The sequence below is a fragment of the Chelonoidis abingdonii genome, chromosome 7, assembly GCF_003597395.2.
Source record: "Chelonoidis abingdonii isolate Lonesome George chromosome 7, CheloAbing_2.0, whole genome shotgun sequence".
NCBI lineage: Eukaryota > Metazoa > Chordata > Testudines > Testudinidae > Chelonoidis > Chelonoidis abingdonii.
The window spans coordinates 11,066,931-11,091,697 of record NC_133775.1 but is presented as its reverse complement, the minus strand read 5'-3'; the positions used below and the strand labels follow the sequence as shown (position 1 = coordinate 11,091,697).

Here is a 24,767-nt window from a genome sequence, read left to right as displayed (position 1 = left end):
TGTGAATGGCTTGCCAACTACAAAACCAGTTTCTCCTCCCTTGGTTTTCACACCTCAACTGCTAGAACAGGGCCTCATCCTCCCTGATTGAACTAACCTCATTATCTCTAGCTTGCTTGCATATATATACTTGCCCCTGGAAATTTCCACTACATGCATCTGACGAAGTGGGTATTCACCCACGCAAACTCATGCTCCAAAACGTCTGTTAGTCTATAAGGTGCCACAGGATTCTTTGCTGCTTTTACAGATCCAGACTAATACGGCTTCCCGTCTGATACTAATCATTTTTGTTGCTCTTCTCTGCACTCACTGCAGTTTGTCAGTATCTTCCTAGTAATGAGGTGTCCAGAATGGAACACAATCACTTTGATAAACTCATGAAGTATTTCCAGTATTGTCTTTCCCCTTTTCATTAATTGGCTCAGAGATAATGAACCTACATGTTGGCAAGGTTCACAATTCATTTCTGGTGTTTTTCTGCTTTCCACAGGTAATGTTTATGCCTGTTGTATTTTCAGAACTGTAGTGTGTGCACACATTAGAAGAGCAGTGAACACATCATCCAAACAAGGATAGGATGGGATCAAGCCAGGATATTCTCCAATAAGATGTTCAAAAAGTTAGGACAGATGTGGAGGTGGTTCATGTTTATAACTCATTCCCTGAGATGGAAAGAGTTTATCTAAGCAAGTCTGTTCATTAATTATAATGAGGCAAACATGCAGCAGCAGAGCGCCAGTTCTTATCTGAGTAATTTTACATAATATTGGCAGTATAACTATCCTAATCAACGCAGGGCTGATTTGATGCCATATCACTATTGAAATCAAAGGATATGTCTAGACCAGAATGCTGAAGCTAATAGTTATTTGTGGATTGTTTGTCCTCTTAAAAAACATACTACCAAGCACCAAATTCTGTCCTTATATACACCCGGCTTCAGTGAGATTGCACAGGAGTAATGGAGACAAGAATTAGAACCCAAGAGATTTCTAGCCACTAAGTATTATGAATGTTGGCATAATGTGATTGTTCAGCACTGAGGCTCCACTTTGAGGATAGGGATTTAGAGTCATGCCCTGAATTAATGGAAGGAAGTGAGCTCATGGTGTTTAACACATGATATTCAAAGCAGACTGCTGCGGTGTTTCCTCAGAGATTCACTGCAGTGGAGAAAACAGGGTGGCTGGGCCTGGTAAATGAATTAGGTCCAACTTCCCTGGGTGCCATATCAAGTGCTCCTGTTTGGACAGTTGCTACCATACTGTCATAAGGGCCAAGGAGAATCAGAGACAAGAGTGAGACCCAGTAAGTTGGGAGAGACCTAGTGAATCAGAACTGTTTGAATGGAAGTCGGGCAGAACTGTGAGAGACTGTATGTTTGGGATCTTGAAGAAAACTGGAGGGGTTTTCTGGTGGATATCCCCAGGGCTGATGGCAGGAGGAACAGGAGAGGGAGATACCTACTATGTCTACACCAGAGAACCAGAGCCAAGGGCCAGAATTAGCCAAAGGCAGGGAAGCAACAGACACTTATCTGCTGATGTCTCCAGGGCCAGATAGCTGGATCCAGAAGAACCTATGACTGGGCCAGGAGGAAGCAAGGGATGCTCCCAGGGTAAAGATGATTTCCCAGCAAAGATGCTGTGGGAGTTCCTTCTGGGAAAAGTGGGATTTTACTGCAGTAGGAAGGGATGGGATGGCTGTCCTGGTATGAGGATGAGGGGGATTACCAGAGAGTCTGGGCATGGTCAAAGGTGCCGGTGTGTGATGTGGGGCTTAGTAAGACAGTTTATCCTGATCTTAATGATTCTGTCTGCACTGGAGTAAGAAATGAACTGTATGTGTTTGGGACTTATGTTTTGCATCATTTACACATCTCATAATAAATCAGCCCTAAGGAGGGTGTGATGGGGCATGCATATCCTGCACTGGACAAGAGAGGGTTAACCCCACACTATGGGCGGCTGAAGTCCCATCCCTCAGATCATGCTGGGCATGCTCCAACTACTGCCTCAGTATAAGAGGGAGTAGCCCAGTTCATTCTAGGCAGACCACGGGAGGGGAAGGACCTTTGTCAGGGGCTCCAGCTGAAGAGCCATCGCAGCCTTTGCCTGCGGGAACTGGAGACTCTGAGAGCCAGACTGGAGGTCTGTGGCCGATGGAGCTGCAGGGAATCACCTGTGTTGATCCCAGAAACCCCAATGCTTAATGGACTATAACATCTGGAAACGCGGTAGGAAGTGACCCAGAGAGGGCGTGTGAGTGGTACCTCCCACCCTAGTGAAGGTCAGTGTGTTTTGGTGGGATTCCTCGCTGATCCAGTGCGGACCACTCCTCCGCTGTCAGGGCCCTCGGTCATGGTCTGGTGGAGTCGGATGGGCCCGGGCCGCCATCGCCCTGGTGGTGGCCCCTTTTTCCTCCCTGGGTAGTGGCCATTGGGCCACACTGCCTTGTGTCTAGGGGCTGTCATATTAAAGTGGGTCCAGGAGTTGGAATTTCAGGAAAAACACCAAATATTGTAATAAAATCATAAGGGTTGGCAACACTGCTTAGCTCCTAATGACAGTAGCACATTTAAAGAAACTGTGAATTAATTCTTGGGGATGCATTATGAGCTGCCTCCAGCTGGTACAGAGCACCAAGGGGAATTCTCCTGTAGCTAGAAATGACATTTTTTTAAAAAAAATTTTAGTGGAACAAAAATGTAGAAGATTGTTTCCAGTCAAAGACAACTTTTTGTTCCTTTTGAGGTTTTTAATTTTTTTAATACAAAATTTAGGGACAGTCCAAAAATGAAACGTTTTAATGTGAAAAGTCAAAACATTTTCTTTTGACGTTTCTGATTTTTTTTCTCTTTTTAAAAACTGAAACGATTCAGCAAAATCAGCTAAAATTTGTGAACCATTTCAGTTGCCTTGAATCTGCATTTTTCGGCAAAAAAAAACTATTCATGTTTAAAATTTGGCTCAGCTTTATGTAAGAGGACTGTTGGCCCCTTACTAAAACTTTGTGAGTTTGTTTGGTTGGCCATTTCCCCGTGCTGGGGGGGGAGGGGCAAGGAGGAGTCAGCATCCTGGGACAGACAGGACCTCTGGCCAATCAGAGACCTCCAAGACCAGAGCCAATGGGAAGTAGCCAGCACCCCAAGTCAGTCTGATTGACCAGTCAGGGAGTGCCTGCTCAAGTCCCGATCTTCATGCGCATTGGATGGGAAAGAGACAGCGAGAGCAGCCCCAGGTGGGGTGAGGAGTTGTGTCCAAAAGCCAGGAGCAGAAGAGCTGGGTGAGAGGCTGGAGGAGAGTTGTCTAAAGACATAAAAACTGCTGTGAGAGAGCCAGTGTGCGGGATGACTGTCAGTACACAAAGCAGAAAATTTTCCATGAAGAGGTGTCAGACCCAGTCAGGCCGGACCCTGTGGAGGGAAGAGAACAGCAGCGCCAGAGATCAGATGGGGAGGCATGGAGAGGTGTTTTGGGGAATCTAAGACAGGTTGTAAAGGACTGTGAGACAGTCACAGAGATTCCAGCCAAGGAGAGTGAGTGGAGCAAGTCGGGAGTGATCCAATCTGTGGGAGTCCAGTAACTAGTGTTGCCAACTTTGGTTGTCTGTATTCTTGGAGGTTTTGTGATATGACACAATTTTTAATTAAAGTTTCATCTTTAATTCCTGGAGACTCCAGGACAATCCTGGAGGCTTGTCAACCCTACCAGTAACCCCTCCCCCCCATGCTGCCCTGAGACCAGCCATACAGGGAGCCGTGACTAGCAGTGGCCTGGCAGCCCCCAAGTCCAGGGAGAAGGCAACCAGTCCTGTGGGATAACTGCACCTGGTTCTGCGAAGGCTTGTCCAGTCCTGAGGCTTAGACCTGCGTGAGTGGTGCACAGCCCTGGACAAAGGTGCCTGCCCACCCCTTGCAGCAGGCAGGGGCGTCCTGAGCTCAGATGAGGACAGGTTTTTCTTTTATTTTCTCCTTTGCAGTTGACCCTTAACGATGGGGTGGGGTGGGGGAGTTGAGCACTTCTCCCTCCGGTAAGTACTTAGCCTATGCATTCACTCTCTTGCACATGCCTACTGGGGAACATCATCAGGTGACCTTTTGAACTTGGGTCTCTGTTGTAGGGGAGGATTTGGGGCTTGCACAAAAAGAGAAAAAAATGGGGTATGGACACTGCTGCATTAATTTGTGTGGAACCAGGGGCGGCTCTAGGGATTTTGCTGCCCTGAGCACAGCAGGCAGGCTGCCTCTGGCGATTTGCCTGTGGAGGGTCCGCTGGTCCCAGCACGCCTGCGGAAGGTCCACCGAAGCCGTGGGACCAGCGGACCCTCCGCAGGCAAGCTGCCCGAGGCAGCCTGCCTGCTGCCCTCCTGGTGCCGGCAGAGCGCCCCCCCGCAGCTTGCCGCCCCAAGCACGCGCTTGGCGTGCTGGGGCCTGGAGCCGCCCCTGTGTGGAACTCTGAGTGACATTATAACCTAGTGGGTGGTGCATTATCCTCACCACACACCTCTTCTGCCACTCAGTCTGAAAAGCCAAGGTTCACCACTAACAGACTGTTATTTTTTAAAGTGTGTGTGTGTGTGTATAATATATAAAAAATAGTTTAGTGTATTTTAAAACCTTTCAACTAGTTAGTATATTTTGAAACCTGTTAATAAATTTTCTCCTATTTTTAGGCTGTTCCTGAGAAAAATAAATGTTTTGTTTGATTTAGTATTTTTAGTGTGTGCCCTTTGTAACAGTCTAGTTCAAGATAAAGCTATTACCCAGTTAGATTCCCAATAATTCATATATCCCTATCTAGTAATTGCGTGGGAGCACTCCACCTCACAGAGGGACCTGATATGGGTAAGAGGAGCAATTGGAGAGGACATACTGTGTTGAGAGGGCATGGCAATTTGGAACCTCCTTCATCATAGTCTCCAGTGTTCAGGTTCAGTCCCAGGGTCTTATGAGCAGCTATGGTGTCCCTCCAGGGGGAGGGTATTTGGTAATTGCATTTCAGCCTTAAACCTAATCCAAGAGTGTACTGAGGTCACAGTAGGGAATGCCCTGCTTGCATAGTAGCCTCGCTGGGTAGTTTGGGAAAAGGACGTCACCTGGAGTTACTAGTGTCCCACCCATTCCCACAGGCAAGGAACCATGCCCTGCCTGTTCTTCTGGGTAACTCTGGGGATGGTGAGAGACAGGTTGCTTTCTTGTCCCACTGAGATAAGTTAGTGGGGGGAAGGGTCTCATTTTAAAGTACCTCTGCCCCTAACCTCATTACATTTTGGCATCACAAATAGGAGTAGACTAGACCCTCTCTTAGTTTGTAGAGACTTGGGCCTGGTCTACACTACGCATTTAAACCGATTTTAGCAGCGTTAAACTAACGCTGCACCCGTCCACACAGCGAGGCCCTTTATATCGATATAAAGGGCTCTTTAAACCGGTTTCTGTATTCCTCCCCAACGAGAGGAGTAGCGCTGAAATCGGTATTACCATATTGGCTTAGGGTTAGTGTGGCCGCATAATCGACAGTATTGGCTCCGGGCGTAGTCTCCACAGTGCACCACTTGTGACTGCTTGGACAGCAATCTGAACTCTGATGTGAACTTTTGAATTTCATTTCTGTTTGCCGCGTGGAGCTCTGAACAGCAAACGGGTGGGCGATGCAGTCCCAATCCAAAAAGAGATTTCCAGCATGGAACGTAAGGAGAGACTAGGACTCTGACTGCTTGTATGGGGAGACAAATCTGTTCTGTCAGAGCTCCGTTACAGAAGACGAAATGCCAAAGCATTTGAAAAAAATCTCCAGGCTATGATACAGAGTCCACAGCACAGTGCTGCGTGATAAGTGTAACGGAAAGCCAAAGAATCAAATGGATGCACATGGAGGGAGGGAGGGAGGAGGTTCTGAGGACTCCAGCTATCCCACAGTCCCCAGCAGTCTCAGAAGTATTTGCATTCTTGGCTGAGCTCCCAATGCCTGTAGGGTCAAACACATTGTCCGGGGTGGTTCAGGGTATAGCTCGTTAATTTACCTCCCTCCCCCCCACCATGAAAGAAAAGGGAAAAAAATCGTTACTTGACTTTTTTCAATGTCACCCTGTGTCTACTGAATGCTGCTGGTAGACGCGATGCTGTGGCAGTGAACAGCAGTATCCTCTCCTCTCCCCTCCCCTCCCGGTGGCAGATGGTACAATATGACTGCTATCCGTCATCATCATCAGCCCGTGAGTGCTCCTGGCTGGCCTTAGGTGAGGTTGGACGGCGGCGCCTGGATAAAAATAGGAATGACTCCTGGTCATTCCCAGTCGATGGTACAGAATGGCTGGTATCCGTCTTCATCATAGCAACTGGGGGCGGAGCTCCATCAGCCCCCTCCCTTTCGTGTGTAAAGAAAAGATTCTGTACTGCCTGGACTATTGTAGCAGCAGGATGCTGGGCTCCTCTCCCCTGCACCATTTAACGTCCTGCCTGGACTATCATAGCAGCTGGAGGCTGCCTCCCGCTCATTTTGTCTCAGTAACAAGTCAGTGTTTCTTATTCCTGCATTCTTTATTACTTCATCACACAAATGGGGGGACACTGCAACGGTAGCCCAGGAGGGTTGGGGGAACAGGGAAGCAATGGGTGGGGTTGTTGCAGGGGCACCCCCTAGCATGGCATGTAGCTCATCATTTCTGCGGGATCTGACACGGAGTGGCTGTGCTCTCTGGTACACTGGTTCTCTAGTACAAGTGTACCATATTCTAGGCAGGGCTGACTCTATTTTTAGATACCATAAAGGAGGGATTGGCTCGGGGAGTCATTCCCATTTTTGTCTTTGCGTCCCCGGCCGACCTCAGCCAGGGGCACCCATGACAGCAGCAGATGGTACAGAATGACTGATAACCGTCATCTCATTGCTAATTTACAATGGCATGGCAGACGGTACAGAACAACTGATAACCATCTCTGTTATCTTGCAAAGGCAAATGAATACTGCTGTGTAGCGCTGCAGTACCACGTCTGTTAGCAACATCCAGTAGACATAAGTTGACAGTAAAAAAAGGCTGAACTGGCTCCATGGTTGCCGTGCTATGGCATCTGCCAGGGCAATCCAGGGAAAAAGGGCGCAAAATGATTATCTGCCGTTGCTTACACGGAGGAAGGAATGAGTGATGATATTTACCCAGAACCACCCGCGACACTGTTTTTGCACCATCATGCATTGGGGTCTCAACCCAGAATTCCAATGGGCAGGGGAGACTGCGGGAACTATGGGATAGCTACGGGATAGCTACCCACAGTGCAACGCTCCAGAAATCGACGCTAGCCTAGGACCACGGACGCACACCACCGAATTAATGTGCTTAGTGTGGCCGCGTGCAGTCGACTTTATACAATCTGTTTTATAAAACCAGTTTATGTAAAATCGGAATAATCCCGTAGTGTAGACATACCCTTGTAAGTCTTGGCTAGTTGCTCGGTCTCAGTAAGGAGTGGTGGCACTTGAGTAAAGACCATGAAAGAGATATGTGAGCAGTGAAAAGGGCTCCAGAATGAGCTGAGCAAGCAGGAGTCCAGGTATCAAGAGCAGGCCATGTTCTTGCAACAGGCCCTAGAAATGCAGAGAGATGCCATGTACCTGGCAAGAACCCTTACTGAGAAGCAGTCAACAAAGCCAGCTGTATTGTATATACCCTGCGATCACCTGATCCCTGATTTCACCAGACATCCCATCAAACCGGGAGTTGTCAAAGAGGAAGAGTGGGTAGCTGCAAAGCAGCCCTAAGGATCTTGCAAGTTTCAGCAGTGGTTCAGGTTGAGTTAAGCAATTTATCATAGCCAAAATCATGCTCCATATCTGAGAGTGGCCAGGAGGATCTAAGACTGGACAATCTGAGCGAGACAGATCTGACTCCTAGCCACACGACAGGAGGAGTTATTCCAACTCATAACAGCACAGAGCAGTAGGGCAGCGAGTGTGAGGGAGGGAGCTCCCTATCAAAAGACCAAAGTGAATGGTGGACTTCTTGCATGGATGAACAGGGAAGATACATCTGTTATTTCTGTTAGGAGCTAGGGCATACAGCTTGGGAGAACTAGGGTTCTCAAGGGGAGGCTCCAACCAAGACTCTTCCATCTAAAACTGCCTGACTACCGTAGGAGATCAGATGGCTGCTGTTGGGCAAGAAAGTTTACTGGAAATTACTCTGACAGAGAGTTTAAGGAGAAAGTGTTTGGCAACTGTCTGATTGTAGAACTGAGACAGGCAAAGTACCTACTCTTTGTTTATTGGACACAGGTTCAGAGGTTCCCACCATGAGTGAGGCTCATTTCAGCTGCACTTTTGGGATTGTATACACCAATGAAGAATGTGAATTTTGTAAGGTTAACTGCAGCTAATGGACTAAAAATCCCCATGCTTGGGTGCCTTGATGTGCCAATAACGCTGTTGGGACAGGCTTTCCCAAACAAAAGCATGTTTGTCATCAAGGATGCAATTACCACAAGCCCAGGGGAGAGACCGATCCCTAGAGTTGTAGGAATGAACATCCTCAAAGCACTAACTGGACTCGTGCCTCTCTTCAGATGGTTCGCCTTCACTCAGGATGGGAAGGCAATGATGGCCCTGGTCCAAGCCAGGATTGAATGTCAAGTAAATCAGTCAAATGAGGAGGGGAGAGTGGGATTTCTGTGGGGCTAGCAAGAAGCCTGTTGTTATTCCACCACTTAGTGAGAGACTGTTGGAAGGACAGTGTTGTGCCTTGTAAAAGCAGGAACAGGGCTCTGTTCTTATGGAAGGGTCCCATGCAACAGATTTGCCCAAAGAAGTATATGTGGCTAATACTTTGGCCTGAAGTAAGGTGGACAGATTCCACTAAGAGTGTTAAATGGTAGTGAACGGACCATCCTACTTCATCCAAGGGTTCACACTGCTGAGGTCTATTTGTCAGCTACAGTAGTCCTAGTGGGAAAGGTCGTGCTCAGTGAAATCAGGTATTGTACATCCACAAGGTTGAAGGTATGACATCTCCAGGCTCAGCCAGTGGTAATCAGCAAGGGGAAGTTCCAGTGCAGATTGACCAGGAGGATCTGACTGAAGAACAGGTTCAGCAACTGGTCAAGTTATTCGAAAAACTTAAGGATGCCTTTCTTCTCCAGAGATAACACTGATTTTGGACATACCACCACAGTCACTCACTGAATTCCCCTGGAGGAAACAGAAACACAGAAGGTTGTCCCTCGCTGTCTTCCAGGAATTCAATTGGCATGTGCAAGATCTGGCATCCACAAAGAAAGAGATGGTCCATGGGCTTTGCCTGAGTGATAGTGGCGAAGAAAGATAGAGGTGTCTGTTTCTTCTGTGATTATACTTGATTGATCCAGGTAACCCAAAAGGATGTGTATCTTCTTCCGAAAGTCAAAGAGTTTCTGGATCTTTTGGGAATGGCCAAAATGTTTTGTTCTCACCTCTGGGTATTTCCAGGTGGTGCTGGATCTGGAAGACAGAGAGAAGACTGCTGCCATTACCCCATTTGGACTATTTGAGGGGACATCTGCTTAGGACACACACCGCACCTTACACACACAAACTACTTTAAGCCTCATAAACACCCCGGTGATGTAGATATTTTTACCCCTCTTTTACAAATGGTCCAAGATCGTGCAGCAAATCAATAGAATCTATCCATCTTTACAACACGGTCATTATCCTGACATCTAACCTCCTAGAAATAGGACTGAAGAGGCCTGGCTCCCAGCCGACTACTGTAACCTAGTCACTAGAATTGCTTCCTCCTATGTCTGTGAATTTGAGTAGAGGCTCTATATTGCTGAAAGAATGAGGAGTACTTGTGGCACCATAGAAACTAACAAATTTATTTGGGCATAAGCTTTTGTGGGCTAAAACCCACTTCATTGGATGTCTCTAAGGTGCCACAAATACTCCTCATTCTTTTTGCTGATACAGACTAACGTGGCTACCACTCTGAAATCTATATTGCTGATTCACATCAACTATCATCTTTCTATTGTTACTTGCTAGACCAAAATCTTTTATTAGGATCTCTACAAAATGCTAAAAAGACCACATAACAAGATGCTCTAACCTGAATTTTGTGTTTTCTGCTTTGGCATTTTGCTTATGATAGAAATAAACTTGGATTGAGATTCCACTTTTATATTGTATAATATCAGAGGGGTAGCCGTGTTAGTCTGGATCTGTAAAAGCAGCAAAGAGTCCTGTGGCACCTTATAGACTAACAGACGTATTGGAGCATGAGCTTTCGTGGGTGAATACCCACTTCGTCGGACATGCATCCAACGAAGTGGGTATTCACCCACGAAAGCTCATGCTCCAATACGTCTGTTAGTCTATAAGGTGCCACAGGACTCTTTGTTAATGTTTATATTGTACAATAATTTCATCATTTGCATTCAGTGCATAGTCCTGACAGTGCAGTGGAGCTGTTGAATTTTATTCACAGTCAACTTCCAGTATTTATTTGCTACTAAAGAAATGGAAGTTGGAAGGAGATATGTTATGGAGTTGTCTGTATTTCTATATGAAGATGTTTGAGCTAGATAAAAGATATCTGTAAAGACATGGGCACACTGAACCTTATCCTCTTTTTTTTTTTCAGTGTACATCTTTGTGTAGTTTTTCTCTTTTGCAGGCACTGGCTTGTAAATGTCACAGAAGGGAAACCTGATCCGTACAGTGATAAGCAGGGGAAGATATGTTTGTGAAGCAAGCAGCCCTGTTTCAACACCAAGTATTGTTTGACCGGCTGAATAGGGCAATGGCTGCTGTGATCTCAAAGCAGCTAGGAACAGGAAAATCATTTAACTCCTTATAAGCGGGAGTGTTAATCACAATATCTTGATCTCATTCCATGTTGGGTGATTACGTTCTGCTGACCCAAAACAATGCCTTTACTGAGTCAGTTTTTCACTTATTGACTTAAATTGTTGTGTAGAGTTGCTGAGTGATGTTAATCAGTTGCTGTTTTTCACTCCAGAAATGGCTGCGTTTGAGTGGTGGGGTGAAGTGAGTCTAGTGTCTTTTTTTCCCCTATATGAGTTTTGTTTGTAAGGTGTGTTTGGATCCTTCAGAAGGAAAGGCAGTATATAAACGTAGGACTTTATTATTATTTGTAGAAGTACAAGTTTGCCCCAGGGGCATTCAAAGCATCAGTTATAGAAAACAGAGTTAACAATAAGGGGAAGAAGGGAGTTTAAAGCCTTGTGCCCACCTGCTGACTAGCCATGTTTTGTAAAACCCCTTAGGGCTTATCTGCACTTTAGACACTACAGCGCCACTGTAGCATTTCAAATGTAGACACTACCTAAGCCGATGAGAGGGGTTCTCCTGTTGGCATAGGTAATCCACCTCCCTGAGAGGCAGTGGCTAGGTCAACAGCTGGCTTAACTATGTTGCTCAGGGAGGTGGATTTTTCACACTCCAAAGCAAGATAGTTAAGCTGATATAATTTTTGCATAGACCAGACCTTAGGTTGCATCTATACTAGAAGTTTTTTTCCTAAAATGTCCTACTGGCGCAGGTCCACCTTTGGTAGCAATGCTGGGAGTACTAATCTAGATGGAACTGCATATGGTTGTGTGGTCTAACAGTCTACAAAACAGGGTGGCTGAAACACTGGCATGCCACTGTCTACACTAGGCCTCCCACCTTTACTATCACTATTGGAGCTGAAGTGATGCTATCCAGAGTTGGGAAACGTTAAGGAAAAAAACCTAGCAAAGACGAGGCCTTACAGTAAAGTCATTTTTTCCCGTGGAATAATTTTTCTCCAAGTTGCTAATATAACATATATTGCAACTAGCTGATTACAGTTAACAGGATTTCATTATATTGTGAGTACACTCAAGTAGGTTCCAATGGCTCCTGGTCAATGGGAATACTAGGCAATGAGAAAGAAATAACATGGTTAATTCTGTCTCTTGACCTGGAATGTTTTAATGAGAGCTAAACTCTAGGGTTAATTTGCTCCTGCCAGCAGGTGAAATGAGAAAGAACTAAGCTTCACAAGTATTTCATGATGTCATATCTCCTCCATAGTAACCAGTGACTCATCTTGCTCTCCTGTTTAATTCTATTTTTGGATACCAGCAGGAACAATAGGATCAATGCTCATCAACATTATTATTTTTACTGTTAATTTCTTAGTGATTCATAGGGCAGCCTGTGCTCTCTTCTCTCACCGCCTAATATTCTCAAAACTTCCTTTTGTCTCAGAAGTGGCTTTTGCTTAGCCACTTTCTTGATGCCTTTAACGCAGAGTATCCTTTTCAAAGGAAAAAAATTATATAAATCTTATCCGTCATCCACCATGCTGAAGTGCAGAAACTTCTGGAGTGGAACACTGCAACTATTTAACAGTGTACACCAACACTAGACAACAGTTAAGACAAAGAAAAGAATTTAAAAAAATCATATTGAATTAAAACTACAGAGGGAATTTAGGTGGAACGAGTTAAAATCCTTATGTAAGTGCTAATATGTATAAGAGGATAATATACTGCATATAGGGTAATGGCCACCATGTGATAAATTGCACAAATAAAATACTTGTTGGGAAGACTATGTAATTACAGCCATCCCAAATTCATGCTGATAAAATCTGTTTATAACCCTGTGAAATATTGTGTGTGTGTGTGTATTTACATACACACACACACACACACACACTCTCATAGTACAGAGGTACATTTAAGTGTGTTAAGGCCTTTAATTCTTTCCAATCTGTTTAAAAATTTAAATTTGTTTTTTGTAAGTGTGTGTGTGTATATTTAGGTATATAAAATACAATATAATATAAAGTACTGCCATAAAGAGTCACCAAGTCCCTGCAGCTCAACCAACTACTTTACTCTCTTCATGAAGAAGGTGGAAGGTCTGCAGGGATCAAATCAGCATCAGCCGAGAAACAAGGTTAAAAGCACATAGTTCCAGGGTGGTAGTGTTAAGTTGCTGAGCAGGGAACACCAATGGTGGTGGATCTCCTACAGCAACAGCCCTCCTCCCTTCCCCCCCCCCCCCAAATCTGGCATTCACAGTTAAAGATATTTTTTCCTGGGAAAAGGGGGAAAAAAAAACTTGGTCCATGATGATTTTCAATCCCTGAACTTCAGCAGCACAGTGGAACAAGACAGAGCTTAAATTTCCAGCAGTGGAGTTGTCATGGTTCCTCATTCCATAACTTTATGGAGGACATTCATTTCAAGATGCCACCTCAGAGAGTCTTTGATGGATGAGAATCCCCTATTAATGTGGCTGGACCAAGTCACCATGTCTATGTGAATATAGTTGGTAGGGTGACCAGACAGCAAGTGTGAAAAATCAGGATGGGGGTAAAGAGTAATAGGAGCCTATAGAGTAACTCCTCACTTACCGTCCTCCTGCTTAACATTGTTTTGAAGTTACGTCGCTGCTCCATTAAGGAACGTACTCGTTTAAAGTTGTGCAGTGCTCCCTTATAACATCGTTTGGCTGACTTTACAAGGGAGCATTGCATGAGTTCCTCTTCTCCACCTCCTCCCCCTCCCTCTCTCTCTCCCCCTCCCTCCCTCCCAGCACTTCCTCTGCTGCCACACACCTCTTTGGTGGTGCTTAGGACTTTCTGGGAGGGAGGGAGCAAGCGGGAAAGCTGCTCCCCCTCCCCTGGCAGGCAGGGCCACCAAGAACTCCAGCCAGAGAGAAGTGGCGCTTTGAAGGGGAAAGCGCCACTTCTGTCCGGCTGCTGGCTGCACGGCTGCCCCTGCTCCTCCTGAGTCCGCCGGCCCATGCTTGCAGTGCCGCATTCTGAAATGGGCTTTAGAGCTGCAGGCTAGGGCCCTGGGGCCCCCGTATCCCAGGTCCATGCAGCCACTAAAGCCCCTGCATTTTGGGTGGTCCTGCCTGTGGGGGGGGGAGGGGGAGGAGCCCCCAGAATCGTAGTTCCCAGAATTGCAGCCATGGGAGCAGTGCCATGCTGCACAGAGCCACCTGCGCACCTCCTGCACCAAACAGGAGCTGCCCCAGGTAAATGCTCTGCACCTCCTGCCTGCCCCAGCCCTGAGCCTCCTCCCACACCCCCACCCGGAGCACCCTCCCAGACCCTTCACCCCCAGCCCTGAGCCCCAGGGGTAAGCTGGGGCACCTCCCCACCACAGTACAGTATATAATGCCTTTTGTCTGCCCCCCCAAAATTTCCTTGGAATCTAACCCCCTGCATTTACGTTAAATCTTATGCGAAAATTGGATTCACTTAACACTGTTTCACTTAAAGTTGCATTTTTCAGGAACGTAACTACGTTAAGTGAGGAGTTACTGTGTAAGAAAAAGACCCCAAATCGGGACTGTCCCTATAAAATCGGGACATCTGGTCACCCTAATAGTTGGGTCAAATTCAGATTTTGTATAAGCAGATGAAATTTCACAGATGTCAACAGAGTAGCCTCTGCTTACAGCAGGTCTGAATTTGGCCCATTGTGCTTGAATATAAGCACACTAAGTAAGCAGTGTGCCAGAACCCCATAAATAGTGACTCTATAAGCCAGCCACTTGTTTCTGTTTGGGTATAGGTATGGAATCGCCAAAGAGCTCGCCCTTTTTCACAAACTTAGGTTGCCTATCTTGCAAGGAGAAGGGGCTGAGGGAACTCTTCTGGGAATCAAATTATGATTTCAGGGAGTCAGATGTTTTTCACCAGATGCTTAGATGTCAAATAACTTGTCACTTCTGGCATCACTGGGCCATATGATCCCTTATCCTGTTTCCAACAAACAACACCATTGAAAGAGAGGTGTAAAAAGCCATATTATAAATCTCACTGTGTGATGCTATCCAGTTGGGTGGGGGAGGGCAGAAATCTCTTCATCCTAACTGGAGATCACTGATGTCCTGGTGCAGTGATGACTGTTGTTTTGTGTTAAGCACCAACAGTGTGCTTTGCACTTAGACACAGTCAGTCACTGCCCCAACTCTCTTGCAGTCTAAGACAGACACCGAGTAGACTGTGCTGGAAAACCCAGAGGAGGGAAGAAATAGGATTTTGTTCTAAAAATAAATTTTATATCATTGACTCAAGGCAGAAGTGCGTCATTGTTAGGGATCCAGATGAAGAGAAATCACTGAGTCAGTGGACTGGAAATGTAAACCTTTGTGACTGTATCCAAGCAGTTGAACTGCAGATCAATCTTTTAGTTATATAGATGTCTGATCCTTTTTTTTTTTTTGTTTTTTGTTTTTAATACCACTAAGCTGTTTGTCACATGCTCTAAAACAAAAGTGGTACATGTGCTTAGATTAGATCAACCCTGATGCAGATGAGAAATTGCACTTTTAAATTCGTTGTGGTCACACAGAGTTGTCAAAAGAAGAACATCAATGAGAATCTTGACTTTCAAAGCTGAATAAAAAAGCATGAAATTGGGGCCTAAAATCTTAAGCATGATGACCCTTCTAAGGGCATGTCTAGACTACGCGCCGTATTGGCGCGTTAAAATTGATTGCTCGGGGATCGATATATCGCGTCTGATCTAGACGGGATATATCGATCCCTGAGCGCGCTTATATCGATTCCGGAACTCCACCAAACCCAACGGAGTTCCGGAATCGACATGGCGAGCCGCGGACATCGATCCCGCGCGGTGAAGACGGGTGAGTAAATCGATTTTAGATATTCGACTTCAGCTATGCTATTCTCATAGCTGAAATTGCATGTCTAAAATGGATTTTACTGCGTAGTGTAGACCTGGCCTAAATGTTGTCCTTGGCTTTCTATTTCTGTTAATGCAGGTTTAATGAATTCTGGATATGCTACTTTTATCATGAATAGTTAAGAATTGGATCATGTGAGTAGTCAGGCATCTGACACAAGTACGTCATGCAAACGCATTTGAGTCTTTGGGTCTTTCCCTGTGACTCATGCTCAACTTCTGATGGCTCAGGTATTGTAAGAGCTTTCATATTTTTGTCTGAAAGTCCCATATAACAGGGTTTTTTGTTTGTTCTTTTCCATATAGCAAACTTAGTTGAATGTCAAGGGGAGGTACATGTGTTATCACAAGAGAACCCAGACACATTAGTTATTAGCACCAATGTACCTTGCTAAGATACTACTTTGCCTAGTTATAAAAAGCTATCTGATTTTTAGTCAGGGACAGCCAAACAGGCTTCTGGACACTGAAGGCTCAGGCAGTTCTTCCCAGGCTGTTAATTAGAAGTACGACATCATTTGTGCTGATCTCTGCCTGTACCTCATGTACTTGCTTCCCTCATCTTTTAATCAGCTTAGTTATATTCTGTCTGAAGGTCTTGCAGGCGACTCAAAAAAGCAATCAGTATTCATGATTTCCCCCCTTCATTAGAAGACTCTCCCAAACAATAAACTTAGGTGCCTAGTTACATGTAAGGGCTTGCTGTGTTTTAAACTCAGGGTGGGGTGGGGAATTGCTGCAAACGCAGAATAAAGAAATCCAATTATGATAGATACTGCACTGCGTGCAGTATCATGGGGGGCCATTGTATTAGATTGGTGGGAGGGATAGCTCAGTGGTTTGAGCATTGGCCTGCTAAACCCAGGGTTGTGATTTCAATCCTTGAGGGGGCCACTTAGGGATCTGGGGCAAAAATTGGTCCTGCTAGTGAAGGCGGGGGCTGGACTTGATGACCTTTCAAGGTCCCTTCCAGTTCTAGGAGATTGGTATATCTCCAATTATTATTTATTATTATTTATTTTTTATATTATGGATGGTTTATGTATGATTGTGTTCTACGCCATGGGGGAAGGTTACCAGTAGGGGGTGATTAAGGTGAGTCACTGAGGCCATGTCTATCCTACAGCCACTGCAGTGGCAGAGCTGCAGTGCTGTAGTGTAGGTATTTCCTACATTGACAGAAGGGTTTTTTCCATCAATGTAGTTAATGTATCTCTCTGGGAGGTGGTAACTAGGTCGACAGAAGAATTCTCCTGTCTGACTTACCTGCATCTATGCTAGGGGTTGGTTAGTTCAACCTAACTATAACATGCAGTATTTTTCACAGCCCTGAGTGACATAGCTAGGTCGATATAATTTTTAAGTATAGATCACGGCTGAGACTGAAAAACTCTAGAGAGGAACTGCCTCTTGGAGTGTTGTGTACATATTAGTTCAAGCTGGGTTTTCCAGAGACAAAGAAAGGGCTTTTGGTCTAAAAGGATGAGCTTAAACTGACACAGGACCTTCTTTCTGATCCAGTAAAGGGACAGGACCTTGTGTTCAAGGGGGGGCCCCAACCCTTGCAGAGGAGGTGGAAAGACTTTGGCTTACTAGAACCTTGTAAAACAGATGGGTAACTCCTGGTAAGCTTTTAGCATACGTGTAGGGACTTTTATTGTTTTCTCTGTATTGCTTTTACCTTAAGAATAAACATACTGGCTTAGAGAGGGGCGTGTGGTAACTTGTAACTGCTGGCAATACGCTGTTCATAGCCCTTGGAGAGAAAGCAAAGCACAGGCACTGGCCTTTTTAGGCAGACTGGCTTGGTGGGGATATCACAAGTGTTAGGCAGGGAACTGTGCAGCCTTAAAACCTCAGTCAGGAGAGAGTGAGACGTGTTACTTGTGTATGTACTCTGCACACCATTGAAAGAAGCATGCAGTGTAGATGTACCCTTAGGGAGAGCGAAGCATCCTCTGATGTAGAAAGCTGTAGCTTTCTCCACTGAGGAGATATTTCTGTGCTGGGGCTGTAGATATTCCCATGGACTGCATGGCTCCATGGTTATGGGGGAAGGCCAAACCCTATCAGGAAGCTGAAAGGAACTTGTTTACATGAGCCTTCCTCCTCCAGAGAACACCCTGTAACACCCTGGTGAAAAATACCAATGGTTAATGGTTTTCTTTTCCCGCATTCACAGTGAGGTTTGCATGCTAGGCAGCCAGCATCTTAGCCCTTCATGAGCAGATGCAAGCACTGTGGCTGTGTATATTGAAATTATGGGAAGTGAGACTTTAAATACGTCAGGTCTGATTGTGATCTCACTTATAACAGTTATACACCGGTGTAACTCCACTGAACTCAGTGGAGCTTTTCCTGATTTAAGCCATTGCGGATGAGATTAGAATCAGGTCCTACATCTCAGAAGGAGTTCTGTACAGAGGGATTTATTTGCCTGAAACTATATTCTGCAAAGACTCTTCCAACCAGTCTCTCAATTTTTCTGCTGAAGCTGCAGAGTTGATGAAGCCCTTTTAGGGTACATCTGCATTTCACTAAAAGACCGGTGGCCCCGAGTCTCAGAGCCCAGGTCAGCTGACTTGGGCTTGCAGGGCTTGGGCTGTGGGGATGATGTTCAGGCTCAGGCTGGAGCCTGGGCTCTGAGACCCTCCCTCCTTGTGGAGAGTTGGAGCTCAAGCTCCTTCCTGAACCTAAACATCTGCACTGCAGCTTTGTAGCCTTGCAATCCGAGTCCCGGGAGCCCAAGTCAGCTGACCCGGGCCAGCTGTGGCCATGCCGCGGGTCTCTTATTACAGTGTAGACATATCCTTAGACATTTTCCTCCAAGACTAAGGGAAGGAAACTTTGCTAATCATGTTTTAAACCAGTGGCATGAAAGGCCTTTTTTAAAAGCTGGAGTATGGAGGCTGAGCACCACCATTCATTTGAGAACTGCTTATCCATAAGAGTAACTGCAGCAATCAATATATTATACTGAGCGTGTGCCTGGAAGATAAAGCTCTAGTCTCTCTACAGCTATTTCAGAGGACCTGTTTGCTGAAAGATGGATGAAATACAATTGTGCAAATGATACATAATACCTCCCAAACTGAAGATATTTTAATTTCTTGAGTACTGTACCTGCTTCATGGAGCAGATCCAAAGGAATGGAATGTTTAGTAGGTTGGTAATTAAAGACCATTTCACCTCTAGGTGCTAGGTTAAATCTAGGTCACCTCAGTAATGAGTAAAAGTTGTTACACTCATCTAATAGGCATCGGATGGTATTGCTGCCTGCAGTGACTCAAGGGTGTGAGTTCCAACTTCAGGGCAGACTTTTAGGAAACAGGGCACAAACCCCAAACTGCCGGTGAGTTCTGTATTTAGATTTCACCAATGAATTATCAAGTGTAAACTCATCAGGCACTATAACAGCCTTAACATCGAGTTAACAGACAGTCCCCTTTGGTACCATGGTCTATCTTATCACTCAGGTAAGTTTATTTTTGTGATAGATGGTCCCTTACACTAAGAATGACAGCAATATTCAGGTTACTCCTAGTTTCAAAGGACCAGTCACTAACCCCAGGTCCATTGTACCTTAGATATCACCATGACAGAATATGCCCTGGTATTCATACCCTATATACTATTTTAATAATCTTTATACAAAACATGCCTTGTAAGGTATCATTTTGAAATTTGTAATTTCCTGGTCAGTATTGTCCTGGTAATAAGATTATCCTGTATGGTGATATTAACACATTTCCAAATGCCACAGCCCTACCCAGGCAGAAGTCAGGTTTATCCTAAACAAAAGAAGGAATGTGTGTTTTGCCTCAATTTGCATTAAATCAGTAAACAGTCATCAAGCAGGGAGGGCAAACAAAGGAAGTTCAAACAGGTGAAAAACAACAGGGGGGAATATCCTTCTACATAGTCTCTTTGTCTCCTAGTTCTCAGCTGGAAATGTTTTTCAAGAGGGGGACTGAAACTATAAGAAAGGAGGGACAGTCACTCCATGACACCACCCTTCCCTGCCCATAACATTCACTGCATCTGAAGAAACAAAGGAAGCAGCTGTTAGAAAAAAGGTTCTGCACCCCGGTCTATCAGAGGCCACCGACCCACAGAAAAAAATCAGTCTCGGGCCACACACAGCCCAACGGTTGGGGGAGGGGGAATGGAGTCTCAGGGCTTCCATTAGTCTCTGGGCTGGGGCCAGAAATGAGGGGTTCAGGGTGTGGGAAGGGTCTCTGGGCTGAGGCAGAGGGTTGGGGTGCAGACAGGTGAGGGCTCTGGGTGGAAGTGTGGGATCTGTTGTGGGGCTGTGGATGAGAGTTTTGGGGTACAGGGGGAGCTCCAGGCTGGGGCCAAGGGCTTTGGAGTGCGGGAGGGGGTTCCGACCTGACGCAGGAGGCTCGGAGTGCGGGCTCTGGCTGGATAGTGCTTACTTCAGGTGGCTCCTGGTTGGCGGCACAGGAGGGCTAAGGCAGGCTCCCTGCCTGCTGGGACTCCGTGCTGCTCCCAGAAGCCTCTGCATGTTCGGCCCCTAGGCGGAGGAGCAATGGGGCTCTGTGTTGTGTATGCTGCCCGCACCCGCAGGTGCCACCCCCACAGCTCCCATTGGCTGAAGTTCCTGACTATGGGAGCTGTGGAGCAGGCACTGGGAGCGGGGGCAGTGTGCGGAGCTTCCCTAATCACCTCTGCTCCTAAGGGCCACAGAGACATGCCGGTCGCCGCTGGGAGCTGCGTGGAGCTGACCGGACTTCTGGCAACCTGGCGAACTGGTGCTTGCGGCTCCAGTCCCGTGGGGGGGACACCGAAGCTCGGGGCTTTTGGCCCATGGTGCGGAGACTTGCCGTGGGCCGGATGAAATGAAGCAGTGGGCTGGATCCGGCCTGCTGGCCATAGATCCCCGACCCCTATGTTAGACTCTGGGAGAAGGGTGCTGGCTTAAAGAGTTGGGTCAGTAAGACTGTTGAAAGCATGTGGCAAGAAAACTTTGCTTTGACACTAATGTAGTTTAAGTTAGGTACCAGTAGGCATTTTATCTTTATTTTTTGTAACTATTTCTGACTTATGCCTCATTACTTGTACTCACTTAAAATCTATCTTTCTGTAGTTAATAAACTTGAACACACTGGATTAGGGAAAACAGTAAAACAAGTGTCTGGATAACTCCATTTGGGGTAGCAAGTTGTGTGCTATTATTCCTTTGAAGGCACAATAGACTCAACATATTTTCACTGTCCAGGAGAGGGCCGGGCAATATAGGAATGGGGGGGTGTTGGTGTCACCCTGTAGCATAACCAAGGCTGGCAGAGCTGGTGGTAGGCATAAGCAGACTAAGCAATTGCTTCAAGCTCCAGGGGGCACCCTATTCACTTTTTATTATAAGAACTTGCCTGGTTTTAGTATTGTGTGTTGCGGGAGGGAGGGGGTAGATATTCCTGCTTAGGGCCCCCAGTGGGCCAGCACCTGCTCTGAAGGCTGGTAAGAGCCAAGGTATGGCTGACTGGTTGCAGCACACACAGAGCTGGGAGTGACTTACATGCTGGAAGCTGTTTGTGAGCAGTACAGGCTGGAGGCTACAGCAGCAAGACATTGTAAAGGCCACCTGAGGTTACAGGCTAGGGGTGACTCAGCTACTCCTTAGTCTGGATTGTACCTTGGTATGTCACAATCATACCAAAGACAATGCTTGTAGCCAATCGTATAATAATCTATATAATGGTGTATTAAATAGGAAAAGGAAGAGAGTTATTTACAAGGTTAAAGCTAGTTAACATATATACACAATGGAATTACATTCTTAAGTTTCAAAAGATAATAGAAGTGTCTGTAGTCAGCAAGATCTATACATCCCTTTGGACAAATACAGGCTGAGTAGCTGGAAAGCTCTTGCTTATATCTAAAAAAACCTTCCCCCCACATCTCCCCGTTCAAACAACATAAAGATTCCAAGTTCCTTTTGTTGGAGGGCTTTTATTCCGCTCCTGCCATGTGCTCAGAGCTGCAAATTCAGCTAATGGGAGCGGTCCACTTGCCGGGTCATCTTCACAGGGAGGAAAGCGAATAACAAAAGTCTTTTGTCCTCTTGTTGCAATACATAGGAAATTCCAGGTGCAATGTCCAACAGCAGTATGTCTAGTATTGATGGAACTTCCCTTTTGGGAAGGGCATAATACTTACTCTTAAAGGTCAGCCCTTCACACTAATTAGTCTCTCTCCTGTTTTGTGGTTTGTGCAGTCACAGAGGTTCACAGTACAACCACTTAAATATTACCTTATGATATGGCTACCAATGTTATAGGTGAGATTAATGCATGCAGCAACTCATGACCATTCAGTAAAGTCTAAACACAGTCTTAGAATTCTAATACTAACACACAGGTGAGCCAGAATGACTACAGCTATGTACTTGTGAGTATTCAGCTGAGACATGGGGACCTTGGCATGAGCTGCCACCTGGTCTGCCAGTGTCACAGATGGCCTATGTGAAATGGTTTCCTGTAGCCATGTGTCAGCGTAAAACTCACCAATATTTCATATCCGCATTGACAGTCCCAGCAAATAGGCCAAAAATTGAATAGACATGGAGACTGAGGGTTTGTCTACACATGAAATTATTATTGAGTAGGTATTCTGGAATAACTATTCCTGAATAAAGTAACAGAGTCCTGTGGCACCTTAAAGACTAACAGATGTATTGGAGCATAAGATTTCGTGGATGGATACCCACTTCCTGAATAAATCCTTATGTACATAAATTAGTTTAAAACACTTTGGAAGTGGATTGAGCTAAACCAGAAAAAGGCACTTTTATTCTAGAATAAAAGTACATTGCTGGAGTTATTCTGGAAGTTATTTCATTTGAGTGCTTGCCTAGGAGGGGACACTGTGCAAAATTAATCTAAAGTAACTTTGAAGTGGATTAGTTAGACCATATTAAATGACTGTGTGGACACACTCCTTCAAAACTCCTGGGTGGATACTCGTATTTACTTCGTGAATTAAACTAATCTGAATTAAAGCCACTTGAATTCTGAATGACAGTGTCCATACATCAGAGGGGTAGCCCTGTTAATTTGACATGCATCCGACGAAGTGGGTATTCACCCACGAAAGCTTATGCTCCAACACGTCTGGTAGTCTATAAGGTGCCACAGGACTCTTTGTTGCTTTTTACAGTATCGATACATGGATTTAATACTATTTGCCTAATTCACACCTTCAGTTAATTCAGATTCATTTTCCTGAATGTTCCTGTGTAGACAAACTCTAAAATTCACATTTTAATTTAATCTGGAATAAGTTTAATGTGCAGACAAACCCTGAGCTACTGTCTCCACCTCAAGGTAGCCCCTGCAGGCAGGGGCTTGTCTACATAGTGGGGTAATGTGCTCTACTGGGGTGTGATTTCCAAAGCGCATTAATGACTGTGCATTAACTGATCCATGTAGATGCTACTGGTGAGCACTAAATGTTTCCTAGTGTGTTTTCACACAGTACTGTTTTAAACAGCACTTTCACAAAAGGCACTTGCCAGCATCCACTCTGTGTCTAAACCAAAGATTTCACTCTCTCATCAGTGCTAAATTCTTATACACTCTTTACACAGAATAGCTCTTGACTGCTGTTCCATTTCCATCTCCTTGGAAGTGTTGACATTCAATGAACTCTGCAACATTCTGCTGCTGCACAGAGCGTGTGGCAGGGAACAGCAATTAAAGGGTTGACATTTTCCCGTATTTTTTTTTAACAGGACACATGTCAAAATACAATGATCAGAACATACTTAATGCAGAAACATAATTAATACTAAAATATAAACAGAAATCAATTACTGCAGTGGGAGCTGTTGGGTACTCAGCGTTTCTGAAAATCAGAACACTCATTTAGTTGCCTAAATATGGGTGTAGGACCCTAATTTTAGTTCTTATTTCTGCGACCCTGGGCCACGAAGCCTAATCACTTCCATTTTTTATTTAGGATACTGCTGGACAAGAGAGATACAGGACCATCACTACAGCCTATTATCGAGGCGCTATGGGGTTCATCCTGATGTATGATATCACCAGTGAAGAGTCGTTCAATGCAGTCCAGGACTGGTATGGAGAAAATTATTGTAATCCCTCTTTTTTTATTTTTTAAGCCAGTTATCTCTTCACCAATGCTTGTTGACTGTTTCATGTGGGTTGGGAGTAATTTCCTTACCTCCCTGCAGTTGCTTTGTATTACTATGTTCTTCATCATTCATTTGAAATTCAGAAGAAATGTTTCACTATGGAATTAAGCTTGAGAAAAAGTTGCACAACTCCACTAGCTAGTTCCTTTAGGGTTTAAAAAAAGTTATTTTATAAAAGATTTTATTTCCAGTGATGGATTTTTAAAGCTCTTGTTCACAGCAAAAAAATATATATGGTAATACACAATACTTATGGGTTATTGAAGTTCTTCCCTATAGAGCCACTACAACCCAGTAAAATGCTGGTTTTACGGGCCAACTGGACACAGCCAATCATTATTATAACCTGGGTAAAATCTAAAGAAGAGGGGTAAAATTTCTAAAAGCACCTAATACCATTTTCAAATGTGAGTTAGGCATTTAAGAGCCTAATCACTTTTGAAAATGGAACTTGAGTTCCTCTGTGACATAGGAGGTTTTGAAAACTTTAGCTGAGATTTTCCAATTAACCTTTATGAACTCCGTGGAAAAGGTTAATTGGTCTAATCAATTTTCAGCTGTGGTGCCTGGTTCAGTTCCATTATACTCACTGCAACCTTAGTGAACCATTATCATTGCTGTACTGAGAGTGCATGTGGTTAAAGTTGCCTAAGACCAAAATAAAGTATTAATGGGGAAAAAATAATACTGACTCTTTCAATATATGCTTCATGGCTTTTTGAAGCACCTTAGCTTAGCTGGGGAGGGTCGAGCCCTGAAAGTGTAACAGAGTAGAGAGTAACTTTCAATACTTTCACAAGGGGCTCTGATAAAAAAATATCTTTAACCTTTAATAGGCCTTATGTCCAAGGAATGCATGTGTTGCAGTGAACAGGGGTAGGGATTGGAGAATCTCTT

General features: G+C 45.0%; 1 protein-coding gene across 3 annotated transcripts in view; it reads left to right on the top strand.

Annotated features, from left to right (window-relative positions):
* RAB3B (RAB3B, member RAS oncogene family) overlaps positions 1-24,767 on the top strand; it is a 132,101-nt gene that overhangs the window by 68,179 nt on the left and 39,155 nt on the right. For all 3 annotated transcript variants that reach the window (XM_032768454.2, XM_032768452.2, XM_075067610.1), the window contains one exon: positions 23,675-23,793. In XM_032768454.2, the coding sequence (XP_032624345.1) occupies positions 23,675-23,793 (119 nt within the window). The remainder of the gene's footprint in view (positions 1-23,674; positions 23,794-24,767) is intronic.